This window comes from Perca fluviatilis, chromosome 2 (genome assembly GCF_010015445.1).
Source record: "Perca fluviatilis chromosome 2, GENO_Pfluv_1.0, whole genome shotgun sequence".
NCBI lineage: Eukaryota > Metazoa > Chordata > Actinopteri > Perciformes > Percidae > Perca > Perca fluviatilis.
This window is the reverse complement of record NC_053113.1, coordinates 43,233,117-43,255,547: the sequence shown is the minus strand read 5'-3', so window position 1 is coordinate 43,255,547 and position 22,431 is coordinate 43,233,117. Positions and strand designations below refer to the sequence as shown.

General features: G+C 38.9%; 1 protein-coding gene across 3 annotated transcripts in view; it reads left to right on the top strand.

Annotated features, from left to right (window-relative positions):
• The window catches only part of LOC120574039 (serine/threonine-protein kinase NLK-like), a 109,992-nt gene extending 91,126 nt beyond the window's left edge, over positions 1-18,866 (top strand). For 2 of the 3 annotated variants that reach the window (XR_005641814.1, XR_005641815.1), the window contains 3 exons: positions 9,952-10,045; positions 10,645-10,813; positions 15,095-18,866. Coding sequence is in view for 1 of the 3 variants with exons in the window: in XM_039824045.1 (XP_039679979.1) it covers positions 9,952-10,045; positions 10,645-10,699 (149 nt within the window). In the remaining 2 variants the exon portion in view is untranslated. Of the gene's footprint in view, positions 1-9,951; positions 10,046-10,644; positions 12,995-15,094 lie in introns of those variants that run through there. The other variant, XM_039824045.1, reaches the window with a different exon arrangement.
• The last annotated feature ends 3,565 nt before the right edge of the window (positions 18,867-22,431 follow it).

The window sequence follows — 22,431 nt, the reverse complement described above, 5'->3', positions numbered from 1 at the left end:
TTGTTGATATTTTGGCACAATGTTTAGTAATGACAGTAGTAGTGGTCATAGTGAGTGAACATGTGATGTGAGATGCACATTGTGTTATGTCTGTGGAACTGTTCATTAGCTGTGTAACGTTATGTGTGATATCTGTAAAGCTGAACTGACTCACAGTAGTAAAACTGATTTTATTCTGATCCAAAGACTCTTTCTGTGAGTTAAAGGACACTAACCGATTATACCCTGGACACTATCCATTATATCCAAATGTTAATGAGTACTCCTGTTAAATAATCGTGGTTTCAGTATTGATCAAAATAATGATTATTATTTTTTCCATAATCGAGCAGCCCTAGCCTCTGACCTATCTATAGGCTGTCTCATCGCCGTCGGTGATCAGGTCGATTACGGTGGTGTCGTCAACTAACTAACTTTATGATGGTGTTGGAGCTGTGAATGGCCATGCAGTCGTGCGTGAACAAGGATTACAGAAGAGGGCTGAGAACGCAGCCCAGGAGGGCGCTAGTGTTGAGGGTCAGCGGGGAGTATGTGGGAGTGATCCCCACTGCTCGGGTCTTCCCATCAGGATTCAATAACATTTTATTTATAGTGTCAAATCATAACAGAAGTTATCTCGGGACCCTTTATAGATACAGTAGGTCCAATCACAGAGGGCAGTGTTGAGTCCCAGGCATAGACAAAATGGATAAAGGCCTTTCCCATTCAAATCAATGTAGCAGACTGGTCAAAGCGGCAGCCATTTTAATGTGTACCATGAGGCAATGTATAAACTTTCGTATTCACCCTTTGCACGTGACGTCACACTCTACTCCCGCGACTTATGAACGCCATGACGGATGGCGGAAGAGTTATTCTGTAGACGGACGCTAAGTCAAACGAGAACGTGTTCGCTGTTCGTGTTCTCAGATACACAATCTGCAGAGTAATCCTCACCAACACAAGCATGTGTATGTATTGCCTTTCTGTTTTAAATGACTGATAAATAATAATAATAAAACTTCCTCACCCAGCTAGCTGCCGTGCTAACCAGCTGTTCCTGCTAACAGGTCCCACATAACTATCATCGGTTATTCACTGACCTACATATCCCAAAAAGTAAGCCGTTCCCTTGATCATTTAACTTAACACACATACAAAAAATACTGGTTAAATTAAAGATGACATGGCACGGAAACTAGCTTCAAAAAGGCCAAACAACTGAATTAAATGCGGGTCTGCGGAGCTCCTACCCCGGTTAGCTGACCAGCTAGCTGCAGCCAGAGCCATATCACTCTGGCTGCAGCTAGCCGAACAGCTAGCTGCTGCCCATAGCGTCGAAATTTCCACCGGTCAATAATATAATCACAGGGCTCTCAAGTTTTGAAGACAGGCAAGAGTGACACCACACCTCCAAAAAAGATCATAGATTGGTGGCGGGTTGGACAAGTCGCAGGAATAGGGGTGTTTCATTAATATTATTATTATTAGTGTTTTTGTTGTTATTATTAATAATTGCTCAGATTTACACAAGAAAAGATTTGACACATGGCACTGACAATTCAACCAAATACAAAGTATTTATTCAATTTCTGCATGGTTACTTATGATAATGGGGGGGTCTGGGGGTCCTCCCCCAGAAAATTTTGAGCATTAAACTCTTCATTTCCTGCATTCTGGTGAATTTGTATGCACCTATTTATACCTTTTTCTGAATCAATTTATGCTGGAAATCTTTATGTAAAGGTAAACATAGATTAAAATCCAAATATAAAAACATAATGGAATATATGGCAGTTAGGCTCAGGCATTCTGTATTGCTTTCATCTACAGTGCCTTGCGAAAGTATTCGGCCCCCTTGAACTTTTCGACCTTTTGCCACATTTCAGGCTTCAAACATAGAGATATAAAACTGTAATTTTTTGTGAAGAATCAACAACAAGTGGGACACAATCATGAAGTGGAACAAAATTTATTGGATATTTCAAACTTTTTTAACAAATAAAAAACTGAAAAATTGGGCGTGCAAAATTATTCAGCCCCCTTAAGTTAATACTTTGTAGCGCCACCTTTTGCTGCGATTACAGCTGTAAGTCGCTTGGGGTATGTCTCTATCAGTTTTGCACATTGAGAGACTGACATTTTTGCCCATTCCTCCTTGCAAAACAGCTCGAGCTCAGTGAGGTTGGATGGAGAGCGTTTGTGAACAGCAGTTTTCAGTTCTTTCCACAGATTCTCGATTGGATTCAGGTCTGGACTTTGACTTGGCCATTCTAACACCTGGATATGTTTATTTGTGAACCATTCCATTGTAGATTTTGCTTTATGTTCTGGATCATTGTCTTGTTGGAAGACAAATCTCCGTCCCAGTCTCAGGTCTTTTGCAGACTCCATCAGGTTTTCTTCCAGAATGGTCCTGTATTTGGCTCCATCCATCTTCCCATCAATTTTAACCATCTTCCCTGTCCCTGCTGAAGAAAAGCAGGCCCAAACCATGATGCTGCCACCACCATGTTTGACAGTGGGGATGGTGTGTTCAGGGTGATGAGCTGTGTTGCTTTTACGCCAAACATAACGTTTTGCATTGTTGCCAAAAAGTTAGATTTTGGTTTCATCTGACCACAGCACCTTCTTCCACATGTTTGGTGTGTCTCCCCGGTGGCTTGTGGCAAACTTTAAACGACACTTTTTATGGATATCTTTAAGAAATGGCTTTCTTCTTGCCACTCTTCCATAAAGTGGAGATTTGTGCGTAGTACGACTGATTGTTGTCCTATGGACAGAGTCTCCCACCTCAGCTGTAGATCTCTGCAGTTCATCCAGAGTGATCATGGGCCTCTTGGCTGCATCTCTGATCAGTCTACTCCTTGTATGAGCTGAAAGTTTAGAGGGACGGCCGGGTCTTCGTAGATTTGCAGTGGTCTGATACTCCTTCCATTTCAATATTATCGCTTGCACAGTGCTCCTTGGGATGTTTAAAGCTTGGGAAATCTTTTTGTATCAAAATCCGGCTTTAAACTTCTCCACAACAGTATCTCGGACCTGCCTGGTGTGTTCCTTGTTCTTCATGATGCTCTCTGCGCTTTACACGGACCTCTGAGACTATCACAGAGCAGGTGCATTTATACAGAGACTTGATTACACACAGCTGGATTCTATTTATCATCATTAGTCATTTAGGTCAACCTTGGATCATTCAGAGATCCTCACTGAACTTCTGGAGAGAGTTTGCTGCACTGAAAGTAAAGGGGCTGAATAATTTTGCACGTCCAATTTTTCAGTTTTTTATTTGTTAAAAAAGTTTGAAATATCCAATAAATTTCGTTCCACTTCATGATTGTGTCCCACTTGTTGTTGATTCTTCACAAAAAATTACAGTTTTATATCTTTATGTTTGAAGCCTGAAATGTGGCAAAAGGTCGAAAAGTTCAAGGGGGCCGAATACTTTCGCAAGGCACTGTATTTATTCTCCTGTAGATCGACTTTTCTAATTATATCTGAGTCAGCACACATGTAGCCTAGCATCATTTACTCTTTCCTTTTGCATCTTTTGTTGAGGAAGTAACCTCCTTAAATTTGCATATGACAATTATTCACGTCAATGATACATTAATTCATTTTAATGAATTAATAAACCCCTGGACTGTAATATGATTTGTTAGAACAAGATTTCTGCTCATGTTCAAAACTTTGTGCACATTCAAAATATCTCTTTTATCTGAGTTTTGGAGGAGTCGTGATACTTTGAGAAAAATAAAGTTATAATAGTCAATATATTTCAGAAAATAATCTACCTGCACCATAGTCTGCTGTGCATTACGTGATTGCTCTGCTGATACGGTAGATGTCAGACCTTCTGACAGACACAGAGCCCCGTTTGGGTCTCTGGTCTCTGAATGAGCGAATGTTTAGGGTTTAAGTGTCTGTATACTTTGCTTTTTTTTCATTGGTTGCTGCATTAAATCTTACCCAGATAAAATAGTGCTATTTTCTGATTGGCTATTGTGTAGCCCCTTTCTTTTTTGTTTCGCTGATAAGTGGCAGGCTCGATTTAGCATTAAAATGTAAGCTACAAGCCGTGGCTTGGTCACGGTCTATGGGCTTGGTAGCGTTGCATTTCCCCTGACTCGTTTCCTGGTTCTATTTCTCCATAAACAACATGAAATCAAGGAGAGGGTTAACTTTTCCTGCTCCAGATTTCCCACCGTGGTCAGAAAGAACAGGAGGAGACACTTTGTTTCTCTCACTAGGACTCTAGAGTCGCTACTTGCTCCAAAGATAATCGCCGTCACTCTCTCACTTCTCCCTCTACCACACACTCCCCAACACACACGCGGCTCGACGCATACCACCAGCGACAAGCATAAACATCAGGCCACTTATGTAGACTACTGCAAGAGCTCTGCGTGGAGCCTCCGCACAACTGTAAAACGGCCAGACGCGTTTGATTCCTGCCGGTTCCATAGTGAGACCGGCGCAGCCGGAGAAATTTTGGGCGCTGCGGCTTATTTAATTTATTATAAATAATTTTTACGCGTGAGAAATACAATGTGTGGCGGGAGTGCGTGACAAAAGACCGAAATGAGTGACTGTCACGCTCAATGCGTGACACTTGAGAGCCCTGTAATCACAGATAAGAAGATGGCTAGATGTTACATTATGTGTGGTTACTACCGATCATAGACATTCCGTGATTTACTGCATGGATTAACGTGTGTGTGAATGACTGCATTTCCCAGAGCTGGGATGCGTTCAGGCATCCATTAGAAAGTTGCCTTGGCTCAGTCAGTGAACAACGGTACGTGCCTGTAGCTAGCTTGCCCTGCTAGCTGCTAGCCGTTAGCTGCTAGCTGCCATCCTGTGAATGTATTCAGACAGGCTTCTGTGATAATCATCCCAATAACAATCCACGGAGCGGCGGTGGTGTGGCTATGTCCTCCAGAGGACTGGTCATGTCACGTCTTCAAGTGTATTCCCCCCCTAAAAAAAACAGTAGTGCGGTAGTAGCTGCTAGCTGCTAGATGTAGCAGGAAAAGGTAAACAGTAGTGTGCAGATTGGAGCGTAGTGTGTGAAGAGTGAAGGGCAGATTTGTTTACAAGGGAAGAAGCTTGGAGTAACGTAACTATGGAGAATATAGAAGATATACAACACATGGAAGAGCCTTTTGAGTTTGATGGTCGTCCTTATTTATTCGAATCCGAGTATACAGACAAGAACTAGCCTCACAAGAGTTGGAAAGAACGAGACAGACAGAGGAGCAACAGGCAGATGAACTTGCTGCTCTGTTTAGCTTGTGCTTCCGGTGATTCTGCCATCCGTCATGGCGTCGTCATGTGGTCGTGGTCACGTGTTTGCAAAGGGTCAATAAACCGATGTTGGAACTTGGAAGGTACAGATTCAATTATTAGCAATTATCAGATTTTGTATCAATAAAAAATTAAGTTATGAAAATGTAAATTGACAAATAAGAAACGGGGCACTGCCCTGGTGAGGCTGGAGAGGCTTTAACCTGTGGCTCACACGTTCATGTGTTGACTGCTAATTACGCTAATTACTACAACCTTAGTACCTCAGTATAGAACCTATAAAAACCACCACTTATTACAACTAGTGTAATTTAAGAGTAGTCTTTACCATATATAGTAAAGTTGACATTAAACTTCTGCCATTGAGTACAGGTTACTGATATTATATATGGTTACATATTTAATCATGTATTTAACAGAAAACAGACTTCAAGGTTACTGAAAACCAACATTCTTATCTACTTTTACTCATTCATATTAACAAAGTGCCTGTCATAACCTCAGCAGATAAACAAAGATAACAGTCAGTGTGCAGAAGCCATATGAAACACTTTGCCACCATCACTCTAACCGCGGGAAAACTCAAATGGGACAGACTTCCTTCTCGTGTCAAAATCACTATAAACATGTTAAACATGTAACAAACAGTCATGTCAACAAAGCCTGACATTATACGATCGGTAGTTATGGTTTATTTACAGTTCACTAATCTCCATGAAGCAGGTGAAACAGAAACAATGAAAAAATTTGCGTATCATGTCTTTCCCAGATTGCTTTTCAGGCATAGATATATATATAGCGCATTCGCCGCTGCTTCGTTGAAACGATACGTCAGTGCGGTCGCCATTTTAGGACTGACGTGCGGCATTTCCTAATGCATGTATATCTATCAAGGCAGAGGTCTATCCGCAATTAATATAATTTCTCGCTGTATTTTCATCTGATTTTCAAGCGCTTTGCTTCACTACAGATACCAGACATGTATTTATGATACAGGATAATTGTTTAAATTTAAAATTAGGGTTTTCATACCAAAATACCTTATGGATGTGAGTTATTTAAAAATTCAACCCCCATACAGTTGTCATGAACGGGACTTTAGCTAAAGAGACCGAAACCGTTTTTTTGGCTGTAAACATTTTAATTCTGCTGTGAAGTTTGGATTTTTTAACATGGGGGTCTATGAATGGAAGCTGGGTCCCTGAAATACGACATAGGTTATCATGTATCCCGGTCCAAAATTCCTGGACTTGGCCGTCCTCTGTTTTACATTTCCAACAATTTGGTGGGTCTTTTAGACCAATTCTAAACAGTCTGGAAAGAGTCCAGTAGAAGCGATGCATAATCTTTACTGAATGAGGCGCACCCTCACATCGCGTTACATAGTTTTAATACTCCTACAGATTCTGTCCCACTCCTCATCATCCAGTGTAATACTCAGAACCCTTTACCATGTCTTTTTGAGGGCTGTCCAGGCTCCATACCCCAGGTTCTGCATAAGCATAGAATAATAAACAGAAGCCTCATGACCTTTCAATATTTCAACAACACCTTATCTAAACATTCTGGTGCCTTCAGGGCTGAAGAACTGGATACAAAAATCCCCTCTAACAGATGGCGAAGTTGCAAATATCAAAGAATTTAGACCTAGGGATTCCAAATTGCTGTACCACATCCTCAAAGTATTTCAGTTCTCACTTCACACGCTCCGTTCCCCGTGCACTGCTACTGAAAAAAAAAGTCATTAGAGCCATTCCGTCTCATGAGAGCCAAGAAAAAAGAAAAAGGGTAACGCAGCCCTCAGCAGAGGCTGCACATCAGTATAAGTCCCTCGCCGACAAATCACTTCATATTTCCTATGAATGCCATCGCCTTTCGGGGGCATTTAAATTTCTTAACTCCAGCCTTAGCTTCTATTTTAATAGATTTATAATAATAATTTTCATGAAGCTTTTTCTTACAATCCTTGAACCTCGCTTGAACTATGAATAAACATACGGAATTATGTACTCAACAAAAAAGTTTGAAATAACTGAAAACATGTCTTATATTTTAGATTCTTCAAAGTAGCCACCCTTTGCTTTTTTATTAATAAGGGATAAAATTCCACTAATTAAACCTGACAAAGCACACCTGTGAAGTGAAAACCATTTCAGGTGACTATCTCATGAAGCTCATTGAGAGAACACCAAGGGTTTGCAGCGCTATCAAAAAAAAGAAAGGGTGGCTACTTTGAGGAATCTAAAATATAAGACATATTTTCAGTTATTTCACACTTTTTTGTTAAGTACATAATTCCATGTGTTCATTCATAGTTGTGATGCCTTCAGTGAGACTCTACAATGTAAATAGTCATGAAAATAAAGAATCACATTGAATGAGAAGGTGTGTACAAACTTACTGTGTATATATATATATATATATATATATATATATATATATATATATATATATATATATATATATATATGTATATGTGTGTGTGTGCGTGTGTGTGTGTGTGACGGGTCACAACTGCATGAGATGAGTTTACAGGGTTCTTAATTGCACCGTATTTTCCTTATCGCTTACACAGTGCAGCAAAAAAACTAGATACTTATAGTCCGGGCTCAAGACAGTTAGCTAAAGTCAATGTATGTACATTACACGGTAAAATACAAAGTATGAACATTTGGGATCTCACAAAATTATTAATAGAGCTCAACAGTCCCGCCCCTCCTCTGAGAGACCTTGGGTTCAGGAAGTAAATTTCCCATTCATTTCTCCCATTGACGTCTGGAAAAATCCGTACATACAGAGTTTTAGACCATGCTTAGGCTAACCAGATGGTAGCTTAAGGCATACAATGTACCATTTCGAGTGAAAAAACGAACAGTCTAAGGTACAAGACTATGTACATATCGTCATTTCAGAGCGAAGGAACTACTCATCCCATAAACCACCGCACACCACTGAATAAAGGAAGCTAACGCTAGTTTAGCTAACAGCTAATTTGGCTAACCACTAGCTGAGACAGCATGTAATAACTTTAAAAAGGCCCTCAAAATAAAACCTGAAAATAACTGTTAAAATATATAACAGCTGTTACATCAGCTGTAGCCTGCTTTCCCCAGTGTTTAGTTTGAGTTAACGTTATTTTAGACTGAATCAAGCTGTCAGCTAGCGGTTAGGCGAATTAGCTGTTAGCTAAACTAACTTTAGCTTCCCGGCGGAGGCTAACGGCAGAAGCGTGGAACAGATCGTGATTCGTGCAGTGTCGTAAATCCTCGTGACGGATCTTGCAGGCAGCTCCCCTCCTCCTCCTCCTCACCAGCATGAGTTCCACAAATCAGAGGCATCACTGTGGGATTGTTCAGAATTGTGGGTAATGAAGTACTTATCCAAGACATCGCGAATAAAAGACGTTTCTCTCAAAACAAGGTTGGTGCCCCATGATTTTTGGCGTCTATATGAGCATATACAATCGCTTGGTCACGTCGGCATGCTGGTTTTAAGTCTACCATCACGGTTACCATTTTATGGCTTATACTCCAATTTGTCAATGGAGAAATTGCATTGTATTTTTACTTCCGGAACCTGCTGTGTGTGGGTGACTGTTGAGCTCTGTAAACACCAACCCACAATGTCATAGCTACCTACCGCGCCAATAGGTGGCACTGTTGCCCCGCTTTTGCCATAATTAAACCAAGTATATTCTACTCCGTTATATATGTATATATATATATATATATATATATATATATATATATATATTTCGTATATTTAAGTGAAAAAAAAATCTATACTAGTAAATTAATTTATATGTCCAGTTTTTCAAGTACAGTCTTATAAAGGTCCAGTCTCCTTCACTGTCAAATTCATAGAGGGCTGATGCGGCCCGTTTCACTGAAAGTAATCCAATGCCACTACTGTTTTTGGTTAAAAGTCCATTTAAAGTTGTGCCTTATCTTGGTGTGAGCTACATAGTCACCTTAAACTAGATTATTTTATTAGCATAGATGATTATAAAAACAGGATTAAGGACTATTTGATCACTCAATGTATACATGCGCTGTTACTGAACACTGACTGTTTGTTCTTTTATGTGAAACTTTTTATGCTGCTGCTGTCAGGACTCCCTCGTAAAAGATATTCTGAATCTCAATGAGAATGTTCCTGCTAAAATAAAGGTTGAATAAATTAAATTAAATTAAAGTAATGCCTATGGATTCATAGGTAAATATCATTAATTAAATGTCAGTGGAGACAAGGAAAGGCTGACCTACAGAATGCAGTGCATCAGTTATTAGAGTTACTTAGAGAATATTCACAGCAGAGGTGCAGACAAGTCAAATGAATTGGAATCATGTCAGATGATTTGGACTACAGTCAAATGGCATGGACTAAGGTCAGATGACTTGAACTCAAAAGCTTGACAACTGCTTCTTTTCTGACAAGGACTTGCAATTGGACTTAAGAGGTATTTTGAAAATGACATGCATTTCTGTGATGGCGGTCAAAAGAACAGTAATAAAGAAAGGCAACCAAGATTATGGCTACAAATACATGTGAGAAATGTCTTTTAAAGAAAGTTAAAGACAATATCAGACTTTATTGCTTTACTTATTGATTTCTTAAAATTTGTTTACTGATCTTTTTCTGCTGGTCTGTGTTTTTCCCTCACAGAGATCATCCATCGGTTCATTTTGGAACAGCAAAAGGGGAGTCGAGTGCCACTCTGCATTAACCCTCAATCAGCTGCTTTTAAAAGCTTTATCAGGTAGGAGGCTTTTTAATACACAGAAGTAGAACTTAGAACTAAAGATTATGTATGTATTGAATGCAAAATATACAACATGTTAATCAGACTTGGGGTTTAAGAATTGTAGGAGTATACCTTTTACTATCTGATGGAGCTAGGCTTTCGGTTTCACTGTTTTTTGCTAGGCTAGGCTGACAAGCCACAAACCATTTCCATATAGATTGCATGGATTGCAATCTATATGGAATCTATGTGTTATCTGAGTCTGGGTGAGATGACAAATGAGTGAGAAAAAACTTTGAAACTTTGAGAACTCTTTTGAAATATTCCTGCTGCTCCTGCTACTACTAGATTATAAAAGTCCCAACATGTAAAACTGTAACTACATTAACTTCATTACCTAATTTTGTCTTCCACATAGGTGGTTTTAAAACTTTAAGCTCATTCAATTACGTACTTTCCAATAAGTATATTAGGTGAATTATAAGCCTCTCTTCAATCATCTTTTTAACATTTGAGGAACACAACATTCAACCAAGTAACAAATTACTTTTTCTAAAAAGACACATGTTTAACTAATATTAACTTTACCCACTTGTTGGCCTTCTTTTGAACAGTTCCACAGTGGCTCAACCCTCTGAAATGCCTCCGTCTCCACTGGTGTGGGAATAGCTGCTGCTGTGTCATCATTTTTCCCAACTGACAAGCTGCTAAACTGGGAACAAGAATGTGTCTCAACGTCTTCTATCATCTGCGTAGCATTTCACTGGAGAGCAGGACACACAGGTCTGCTGTGTGTACGTTGAAATATGAAACAAATTGCTTTATGGGGGTGTTTTGCAAATTAATGAGACAAATACTCTGGAGACCAAATCAGAATGTTTTAAACAAACTCATCTGGTTACTTCCAAGTAGATACGATTTAACAGTTTGTACATTTTTTTTGCTAAATAGATTAATATAAATTTAAAAAAAGATGTCTATTTTAACATATCTGTAATCACAAACGGATTAATTTCCCATGCAATCGGCTACTCTGCATTATTATGCCCACCTTGACCTCTGCACTTGTAAATTAAATCAATCGATTGGAATTGATTTGAAAGCTGAAAGCTCACCATAGTTTTAGTGATGGACAAAATTAGCCTCACAAAGCTTCTTGAACCATTTTATTTATTTTCTGTGGCCACTAAATGGCACTCTTGGTTTAAAGCTAAAGGCTCAAGGAATAGTAATTTAGTGTTAATGTTCGGATGGTGAATGAATGGACAACACACAGCACAGCAACACAATCCCTTATTTCCCTTTTGAGTCTGACCAGGGCTATGCCATTTGGGGAGGGGCCGCTCATTGATCCCCCTATATTTCTGAAAATCCTAGACATGGTTGTGAACGTTAGTGCGTTCTGATTAGCCTGTGTTTGTATTGAAATAAGTGCTGCGGCCCGCCGTACGGGTTGAGCAGAGGCTGCACAGTTTGACCTGCGGGCAGCGGCCAGGCAGCTGGATGGTGTTGCTAAGAACTTGCATGTATAACTATTATCAGACCGGCCCTCGCGGCTTCAAAACACTACAGCCCCACCGGGAGAAGTCTGGACTCTCCCGATTGCCACTGGTGTTTTGCTACTTGTTTCAAACAAGTTGAAGCTGGTGAACAGCCTGCCATCATAGCCTCCACCTGGCTGAATCACACTGCCCCACACTGTTCTCTAACCAGTGTTTTTTTTTTGTCATGACACAAAAACGTCAGAAGAATTGTCAGCTACAGTTCTCCTCCAATTCTGATTTGGGAAAGGTTCAGAGACTATAAGATGGTCCAACACTTTGTTCGAAGCACTTAGTTTAGTGTTAGTTGTTGAGTGTTAGCAAATACTCACCACATTAGCCATTAGAACTTTAGATGGGGTAATAAAGTCAGGGCTGTGTACTGTGGCACATACCCACTTGAAGGTCATTCTTTCTTCTTTATTTCCATAGTATGTCATCTATTCATGGTAGTATGGTTCCATGTAGAATGCACATCTAATCAGTTCACAGTCCGCAAAGCTTCTGTCACAACATACCACTTTTGTCTATTTATATTAAATATATTGGAGGGGAATATTAATAAGAATTTAACTAAATTGCAACCTTAACGGTTGTTAACGAAGAAGGTGACAAATCAACAAGTGTTTTTTTTAATCTTAAAATAAGATAAGCTTTATAGGAATGTAATTATTGTTCAGATATTTTATATATATGTATAATGCACACGTATTAGAACAAGTAAATGTATGCATGTATATGCTATTTTGATGATTGTATGCAGACATTTATACATGAGGCCCCTCAATATTTGTTTATAAATATTGTTTGTAATATTAAGTTAACCAGTCCCAATATTGAAATCTTTGTCAGTCAGTCATTGTGGAAAGGGTCAGGTATCCCCTAAATAGGCCACACTTTATTTCTGTTTGGAATAATGAAACTAAGTGTTTACAGTGGTCAGTAGATAGCATTCTGAAAATCTGCTTAGGTTTTTAGATAAATTGTGTTTTGTTGTCGAGATAATTCGGTCTTGAAGGTGAGGGTTTAAATGCTCACTTGCAAGTTACATGAAGAACAATTGAATAGGAAATAAGTTTAAAAAGGGATCAGACTAAAAACTATTCTTATACGCCCTGCCAACAAGATGACACAACCCATCCAACTTCAGAAAGCTGTACTGTACAAAGGGAAAAGGAGAGAACAGGACATTCTACAATGCTACTTCTGCCCCTCTTTGACCAACCATATTACTTGTACTGCTAATATTCAGTTCAATACTCGTGTATGTGTATTTTATGAATTAATGTTAGCTGTCTTCTTGTGTGCCTCCAACTTCACTGTTTGGATATTAACTATTTAATCACTCAGCCAAACTGAACTAATTTTACCCCAAAGAGTAGGAAGAATAAAAATTCAGGGAATAAAACAAGTCGAAATTGCACTGAACTGAAATATGTCAGCTTACTAATGGTTCCCCATTGACCTTCCATGGAATTCATCTATGTATATACCACTTAAATGGAGTTGAATGAAAACCTCTACAGCCTGTTGGCCTTTCCATAGTGACATCTGGAATAAACATTCTCCCTCTTAACACCCCTACCCCACCCAGAAGAACAAAAAGACAGACATTAGTAAATAAACACGTTCAATAAAAATAAAGAAGACATTAAGTACACTATGGGTTCAGATTATCTGCTTCTGTATTTTCAAAAAACAAAGGTTGCCTTCTAACATACGTATATTTTGAAAATGGATCCCTTAATGGAACACCAAATCTTCTCAAACAAGTCCTCCAAACCACACAACAATATAGGATGTTTATTCCTACCCTCTAAAACGACCTATAGGAGCATTTCATCAATTAGCATCCCTAGTGGTGGCAGGAAATATGACCCACAGAAGCATTTTTACATCCTCATAGTTAAACCACAGAACGTAATGGTCACAGTTTTAAACCATAGACTGTGTAAAATATGGACGTAGTCTTCATGACCCATAGGTTTCTGAAGAGCCAAAATAAAGCTCAAAGTGGGTGGCTCCTTGTGGCTCCAGCTGTAGCCTTCTTGGCAGTGCCTGAAGTCCAAAAAAAAATGAGCAAAGAAGTGAAAAGTGGATGGAGCTAAGGCGGGCTGAATGAAGCCTGCAGTCTATACTCGGCCCCTGTGATGGCAGACCACCTGTCACTCAAAGCGGAACACCCTCAATTATGCAGAAGTTTAAGTCTAATTATAATTTAAATGGGTGAATTACTTAAAAAATCCCTGGTCTTGGGTGAAAGTCCTGCCTTTGTTTTACAAATCCACCACTTCCTCACCTTACTTCCTGCTTTGCTCTCCTCATAACTACTACGGCCACTAGAGGACGCTGTCACTATAAACATGAATATGGGTTGTAATCGCTGCTTTAACAAATGACTTATGGTGGCGTATTTCATCGAGGACAAATCTCAAATGTTTTTGAATTGGACATGTTCATCTTTACATAATGACCCTGAGGAAAACAATTCTTCTGGTGATTACATAACAGACTGCAACCAAATTGGCTTGAGACCTGGGGTCTGTTCCAGGAAGGAGGTTTAACAAACTCTGAGTCTAACCCAGATGTCTGAGTTGATTTACCCTGAGATGGGAAACTCAATTCCATAACAGCTGATTTGAGTTGGTTCAATCAACTCAGAGTAGGTTCACTCAGGGTTACGCGCGTGCACCACCACTATATAAAGGCAGCATGAATGGAGCCATGATTCCAAGATTCACCATGGTAACAACCACAAACAAACGGGTCGGCAGAAATAGTCATGCGCACAAACGGCGAGTTTGAACATGCATTTCGTTAAAAAAGCAAGACAGCGGCTGCTGCTGCAAAAGAGAGAGAATTGGTGTGGGAGAAAATTGCTGCTTGAGTCAATTAACAGTGTATTAATTTCATATTTAATCACAGTTAAACTGGAATTGTATTACACCTATAATTTTGTTTAGGTGCAATCCTGCGGGCGAAAAAAAAAGCTATACTAATCCCATTCTGAGGCTGCAGCACCATGATCATTAACAGAACTATAATGTATAATCATTTATTTCTTTTTAATGGCTCTCACTGGTTTGTGTCCAGGGAACACTACAAAAATGTTTAAACCCTAACCAATCAGGTTAGGGTCAGAGGCTCAGTTACCATAGTAACTGACTGAGGTTAAGTTACCTCTCTTTCTGAAACGGAAAACCCAGAGTTTCCCTCATCTCAGGGTTAACAAACTCAGAGTTTTCACTAAACCTGCTTTCTGGAATGGACCCCGGTTCAGATATCCATTGTTAGGACTACTCCAAACAGTGCAAAAATGGACACGGCTCTGTTGATTCTTTACACATTTTAATGAAAGTTTTGTCATTTTTAACATATCTAATGCATATGCTAACAGTGTGATCTAATTTGGACCAATTAAGTTGATATACACATATCTCTTATTGTTATTAGGTATCATCTGAAATGTGTTTCTTTTGAGTCATTGTCTGAGTACTCATTTTGTTTTGTTCTTTTGGTTAAGGGTTAGTGTTAAAGCTACAGGTGTTGGGAGATCCAGATGTTCTCCTAAGTGATGGGGGATGATGGCCAACACTATGAGAATCAGACCCAGATTGTAAAGAAATCCTTAAAAGTGCTATAGAAGGCTATGGTAGCTTACTAAAGTCAAGATCCAGTCTTCCTTTGGAGCGAGCTTGTTCTTCTTTTGACTATAAGGACAAATGGGGAGCTGTCATTGTGTTATGAACAAAATATGAAAATGAGAAGAAAACATACTAAGGTAAAGAAGCAGTTTAACAAGCAATATCATTATTTAAGGTTGTTAATTCTTTATGTCTACTTGAATATAACCACATACTATGTCATCTTGGATTGCATTAGACAAGCTCACCATACGGAAACGGTAGCATATGAATGATGTATAAATGATGGCATGGTCTCATCCATATGGGTTTTTCTAAATTGTAATCCAGTTTTAAGAGTGCACCCGCTTCACCTCATACATGTACAATGTCTCCAGAAAAAAAAAACTTTGAAGTAAATGATTTAATATATTTTTAGAGTTGTTTTCTATTCTTGTTCTTGTACTCTATGGCATGCATTCTTCTCACACCTCAAAGTACGATTATGTATATAAATAGAGAAGCAAATCTATACATCAACCTAAAGAACAATACCACTGTATATAACTTGTATTAGCCTGCACATTTCTAAGGCTGTGAAGTTAATTTTATTTTTAAACTTGCATACAAATGTATATGTTGTCTTTATTTTAAGCCTGCAACTGGGATCTGTAAAGGACAGAAAATCCTGTAATGATTCACAGAATTGTCTTGTTAACTGTATGTTGTGTGTACAGCAGATTTGTAGATACAACTAGGGAGAAGCCTTTTTTGTTAATGTTAATTACCACAGCGGCACTGTGTGAATATGTATATTAATGATTCACCATGTTGGTCTCTACCTCTTGGGCTCAGTAACTTTGCTTTGTTTACCTCCACACCTTTCTGATTTCATGTGGGGATGAATTAAAAAACGCTTGAATGTCTATTCAAGCTTTTATACTGAAATAACATGTACTGCCCCTGCAAACCTCTACTGCATCAAAGTGCAAAGCATTCACCTGAAATTTTTAATTTATTTTTAATCATCAGATGTTTGTATTACAAAGTACTACCAATAGCCAAGGGTTCACTGACTGTTAGTACATTTTTACGCTTTGATAGGATAGGACCTTATGGGCAGGGAGAGTGACTACTTACTATGGGTAAAACGGTACACAAAAGTCAAGTTTTTTTTTTCATACACTGGTTTAAGTGTCATGGTTTGGTGCGAGTTCAGTACGGGAAAAAACCCAAATACATAAGGATACGTTTATTTTCATTTAATAGAGTTGTGCAAGTGTTCGAGACAGACAAAATCCTCTTGCTGGGGACTGAGCTAACATTTTGCCCACTGGCATATTTGAAATGTTGCTTATTTGATAATGAAAATAGTATACCAAATGTCTGTGTTACACTGTACGAACACTACACACTTTCCCAAAAGGCAACAGGTCACAATAGGCTATTAAACTGAAAAACATCTCGTATGCTATATTTAAACATTCAAAGCACCCAATAATTTATCGTCCCAGTGATCGCACATCTGGGTGATGCCATTTAATGTGCATTAGCATGTTGGATGTGTTTTCATTCACATACACTACAGTGGTGGAGCAACGTGGACACATCTCTCTCCGCTGCTGTTGTAGCTGACCGGGAACCTGCAGGCGGGTCTTCCAGCTCTGGAGTCCCATTTGCACTCCCCATAATGTGACTGAATCATGACCCCCATACCGTGACTGTTCGGTACGGCCCAACTACTTACACCACAGTGGCTGTGTTAAATGTCTAGGAATTTGATTCAAAGGTGATTATCAAATTTCACATAATTAACTTACGTTTTGTTTTGGATTGTTTTCAGGCTATTAAGAATTTGAATAGTTATTTTTGCATCCCTTGTTGAATAGACTTTAGATTTGGCTATCACTTTTTTGCTTCAAATATTGATATGTGAAATGGTTTGCTAATAAAAAAAGAGCAGGGTTCAATTAAAAAGTTTAAACAATTTAAAAATCAATAGGATTAGGTAATTCCTGATGTTTTCTAACCGAGAACCGGATCCAACATGGAACCAGCTTGTAGAGCCCGGTCCTGGTACCCTATATAGTACCAGGACATTTCTTTCCATTTGTTTATAGAGTTGTGATTGGCTGCATAGTGTTTTTTTCCAATAACTGCGCATAGGGAGCAATGTTTGTCCCTAGGTTTACAAAGACAATGCCCACACAAAGTTTCTATTTAAAGATCATATTGTTTGGGGGTTCAAAGACCTCAATGCACTGCAACTTTAGAAAACCAAACACAAAATCGACAATGTGAAACCTCATCTGCAGCACAGAGAAACACTGCAAATCTAACACAACAGAAATTTTCAGGTGAGATTAAAAACCATTCAATGATGTCCAAAATTGATGATTAAAGATTGAAAAATATGTTAATAGGAGTGTTTCTTAATTTAACTACTATACAATAACAAAACATGATCACATTGAGATCAAATGTTTGCTGCGTGAAATATAAGGCTTTATATTCAACCACCGGGACTTCAGAACAGATAATGATGGTTTCTAACTTATCGCTTTTTATTGATTGAGTCCTTTTTTTTTTTTTATTGCACATCCTAGAGTTCTGCACAGAGCAAAGCAGAACATTCAATGCAAGAGCCTTGTTTTTCTGCTAGAATTTCAGGACAGCGGAAGCCTTTTATAGTTTTTAGCGTCACCTGGAAATGTCTATCATGTTATAACTTATTTATATTATGTGTGATTTTTATTTCTCTATTTGCTTGTATTTTCTGTACTTGCAGTGTTAACGTGTTTCTATATTGTGTTCAATTTCCCTTAGTTTCATTTTATTTTAGGTCTTTTCCTACATACTTATATTTTCTTAAGTGTCAGTTCAGTGCATTAAACTCTCTTGGCCACTATATTATTGCCCAAAAGTATTAAATTACCTGGATGTAACTCTAGTTCTATGAGTACATGGGTAGCACTCCAACATATTTTGATGTTGATTCACCCTGATGATTCTCATTATTTGATTTCTGTTGCGTGGCCATAGTTTAACATAACATAGATCACTCCAACCCATTGTGAAAAAACACATTCAACGCAGACAACTCTGACACAAAGGAGACAATAAAAAAGAGGCATGCTGTGGGTGTCTATTGGAAACTGAACAGGAATTTTCTCAGGAATGAACACAGTTCGTGGTGCAAGTCACTCTCCCTCCCTAGGCCTCTATACTCTTTGTGTAGATATAGTAGTTTCCTATGTTTTATTTTGTGTTGGAAATAAGTACTTGAATCAAATGATGCTCATTTAGAAAAATTGTAGAGTAATAACTGAAACTTGTGTAAGAAACTAACCACAACTTTGTAACTACTGGTATATTTGGATTCATATAATTTGCCATTTTTACTATGTTTGTATACTTGATGTTTTAATCAGATGCATTGTAATTTGAATAAAACTTGCAGTATATACAGTACATAATGTATCTATTAAACTCTGCGTTTAAGCACTGTAAATCAAAGTTATTGGACTAGAATCAGTTGTCATTTTGGAAAGTGTTATATCTACCCAAAAGGTTCCATCTGAAAAATAATGGTGAAAACATTAAATGTGAAAAAATCTGTCGTTGTCCATACTTCTCTCATAATGTGAAAATTGAAGATAACCTGAAAGATAATATCTTGAGTCTTGATTATTATTGAATTATTAGTTTGGGATTGATTTTCCTACTAAAGTCTCTCTGAATATTGTTCTCAGACTGTCCAGCTGCCAAAATCCACGTTAAGATTTAAGTTGATGAAAAAAAGGTGATGCACTTCTCTAAGTTGCCCTTTACTGTGCGCTCAAAGCAATGATCTTAAAGTGCCCATATTATGAAAAAAACACTTTTTCTGGGATTTGGGGTGTTCTTTTGTGTCTCTGGTGCTTCCACACACATACAAACTTTGAAAAAAAGTGAGATACGGTTTCTGAATGTGTCCTGCTTTCAGTCTCCTAGTGAGCTGTTCAAAATCGGCCTCGGACTGTGACGTCACAGTCCGAAATGAGCTGGCTAACCACAACCGTTAGCTCGTAGCGTTAGCCGGCTAACGCTAGCATGCTACGTCGTTCTCAATAGCAAAGCACTGCTACAACACACACAAGTTCACCATAATCTACAAAAGAACTACTTACATGTGCGCCCTCATTTAGAAGTCTCCCAGCTAATCCTGCCTTGTAACTGACCAAAGTTGAAGAAACAGGCTTTCTTTTACTGTCTCTAGAGTTAGCTAGCTGACATGCTCTACATCTGAGCTACTGCGCATGTGCGAGTGCAATCAAAGATAGTACAGAAGAAGATGAAAAGAGGTCTCACTCTGTAGCTAAAACAGAAACCAGGTGAAAAGAGGATCTGCAGCAGTGAGAGAGAGCTGTGCAGTACAACAACAATATGGTGTTTTTTGAAAATTAAACTATGTAAACCTATTCTGGTACAACCTTAAAATACAGTTATGAACCTGAAAATGAGCATAATATGGGCGCTTTAATGAGCAGCAAGTAGTGCGGCCAGTGCTGTGAAGACTTATCTTGCCCAGAGTGTCTCCTTTCAGGCCACCTTGTTGGTGCACGATAACCAATCATAATTTGTTTTTTGCTCAGGTTGCCAGTCAATCACTGGGCCGACACAGAGACGCATTCACGCTCCCATGGGCAATTTAGAGTTGCAATTAACTTAACTGCATCTCTTTGGACTTGAGGAAACTGGAGAACCCTCTTGTTTTCAGGTGGGAGTGCTAACCACAGACCATGGAGCATGTCCACCCCAAAATAAATACAATCTGTTGCCACACATAGAACAAAGAAAAGTAGCCTATATGCTGAAAAAAAGGGTCAAAATTTGCCACAAAAACATTTAATATAAATGAATACATCCGGACACAGTATGAGTACATGAGTATATGAGTACATGGGTAGCACTCCAACATATTTTGATGTTGATTCACCCTGATGATTCTCATTATTTGATTTCTGTTGCGTGGCCATAGTTTAACATAACATAGATCACTCCAACCCATTGTGAAAAAACACATTCAACGCAGACAACTCTGACACAAAGTTAGCTCAAAGTATGCTCTCTAAGTTATTACATAGAGAGCATAATAAACAAGTATTTAAAAATGCCCGTTTCTAGAGGTTAAGCTTCTATATATGGTGCTAAACATTTTAAAGGAGACATAAACCGTTTTAAGGTTCATACTTGTGTTTTGTGTTTCTACTGAAACATGTTTACGTGCTTTAATGTTCAAAAACACTTTATTTTTTTCATACTGCCCATGGCTGCTGTTTCCCCTCTGTCTGAGACGCTCTGTTGGAGCGCCTGTCTCTTTAAAAAGCCCAGTCTGCTCTGATTGGTCAGCGTTTCCGCATCTCCGGAGACTCTGAATCTGTGCTCTGCTAGTCTATATCCACGACGGATGCACGTCTATTCGCCGATGTCCGTTTCCTTCTGCTTTTCTTTGTGTTGGCGTTCTAAACTCCGGTGGATTTATGAGGACTATGGTTAACCGCTCCTCAGATCTCTGCAGGGTAAATCCAGACAGCTAGCTAGACTGTCCAATCAGATTTTTCTCTCTCACGACTAAAACAACTTTTGAATGTACACTCACCTAAAGGATTATTAGGAACACCATACTAATACCATGTGTCAAAGCCTATCGTATACCCAATATTGGCCAACATTTCTAAAGAATGCTTGTTGAATCAATGACACAAAGAATTAAGGCAGTTCTGTAGGCGAAAGGGATCCCCCACACCATTACACCACCAGCCTGCCCAGTGATAACAAGGCATGAGGGATCCATGTTCTCATTCTGTTTACACCAAATTCTGACTCTACCATCTGAATGTCTCAACAGAAATCAAGACTCATCAGACCAGGCAACATTTTTCCAGTCTTCAACTGTCCAATTTTGGTGAGCCTAATTTTCCTATTTTTGGGGTCTTCTTCTGGTGTAGCCCATCCGCCTCAAGGTTGTACATGTTGTGGCTTCACAAATGCTTTACTGCATACCTCGGTTGTAACAAGTGGTTATTTTAGTCAAAGTTGATCTTCTATCAGCTTGAAAAACTCGGCCCATTCTCCTCTTGAGCATCAACAAGGCATTTTTGCCCCCCAGGACTGCAACATACTGGATGTTTTCCCTTGTTCAGACCATTCTTTGTAAACCCTAGATAGTTGTGCGTGAAAATCCCAGTAACTGAACAGATTGTAAAATACTCAGACCAGGCCGTCTGGTACCAACAACCATGCCACGCTCAAAGTTGCTTAGATCACCTTTCTTTCCCATTCTGACATTCAGTTTGGAGTTCAGGAGATTGTCTAGACCTGGACCACACCCCTAAATGCGTTGAAGCAGCTGCCATGTGATTGGTTGATTAGATAATTCCATTAACATGAAATTTAACAGGTGTTCCTAATAATCCTTTAGTGAGTGTACATGTTCCACCAAAACAAGCTCCTTCCTGAGGCTATCTGTGTGGAGCTTAGCGCCACCCGTGACAATTGTGATTGGTTTAAAGAAATGCCAATAAACGAGAGCACTTATTTCTGCCATCCCGGAATGCTGTCTGGACTAGCCAGACCTTCATCTGCAGCGCTGTGGAGCTTCCTCCACAGCTTTGCTGTTGCTGCCTTTGTACAGCCCATTCCAGTCGGAGACTGACTGCAGTGGGGTATACAGCAGGACTTTGTACCGTGAAAAATCACCAATAAATGCTTCTAAACTAATAACTACACAATCGGACATGTTTCAGCAGGAATGTGACCAAATCTATGTGGCTACATGTAGCAGTGTATTTAATGACCATATACTGTATGGAAACCCGGCTCGGTATGACATGATGAGTAGAAAGAACTGTTAAGACTAGAGCATTCAGAACAGTGGGAAATCTGAGGTTTTGCCTAACAGGGATTTATTTTAAATGTGTTTACCTCATTATTTAAAGCTTTGGCCACGTTTAACACGAACATCTGAGATGGTAACGTTATACATGACAGAAAATACGGAAAAGCATAATAGGTCTCCTTTAAAGCGATTTCACAGCTTATATCATACAGTAAGCTTCACACAAAATAATGACCATTGTTTATAATTAACAAAAAATATGAATCAAAATATACATTTGGAGATCACATGGTTAAAAACAAAGTTCATCTGATCTCATTATACTGTAGATTCAAAATAAAATCATTTGCTATGACT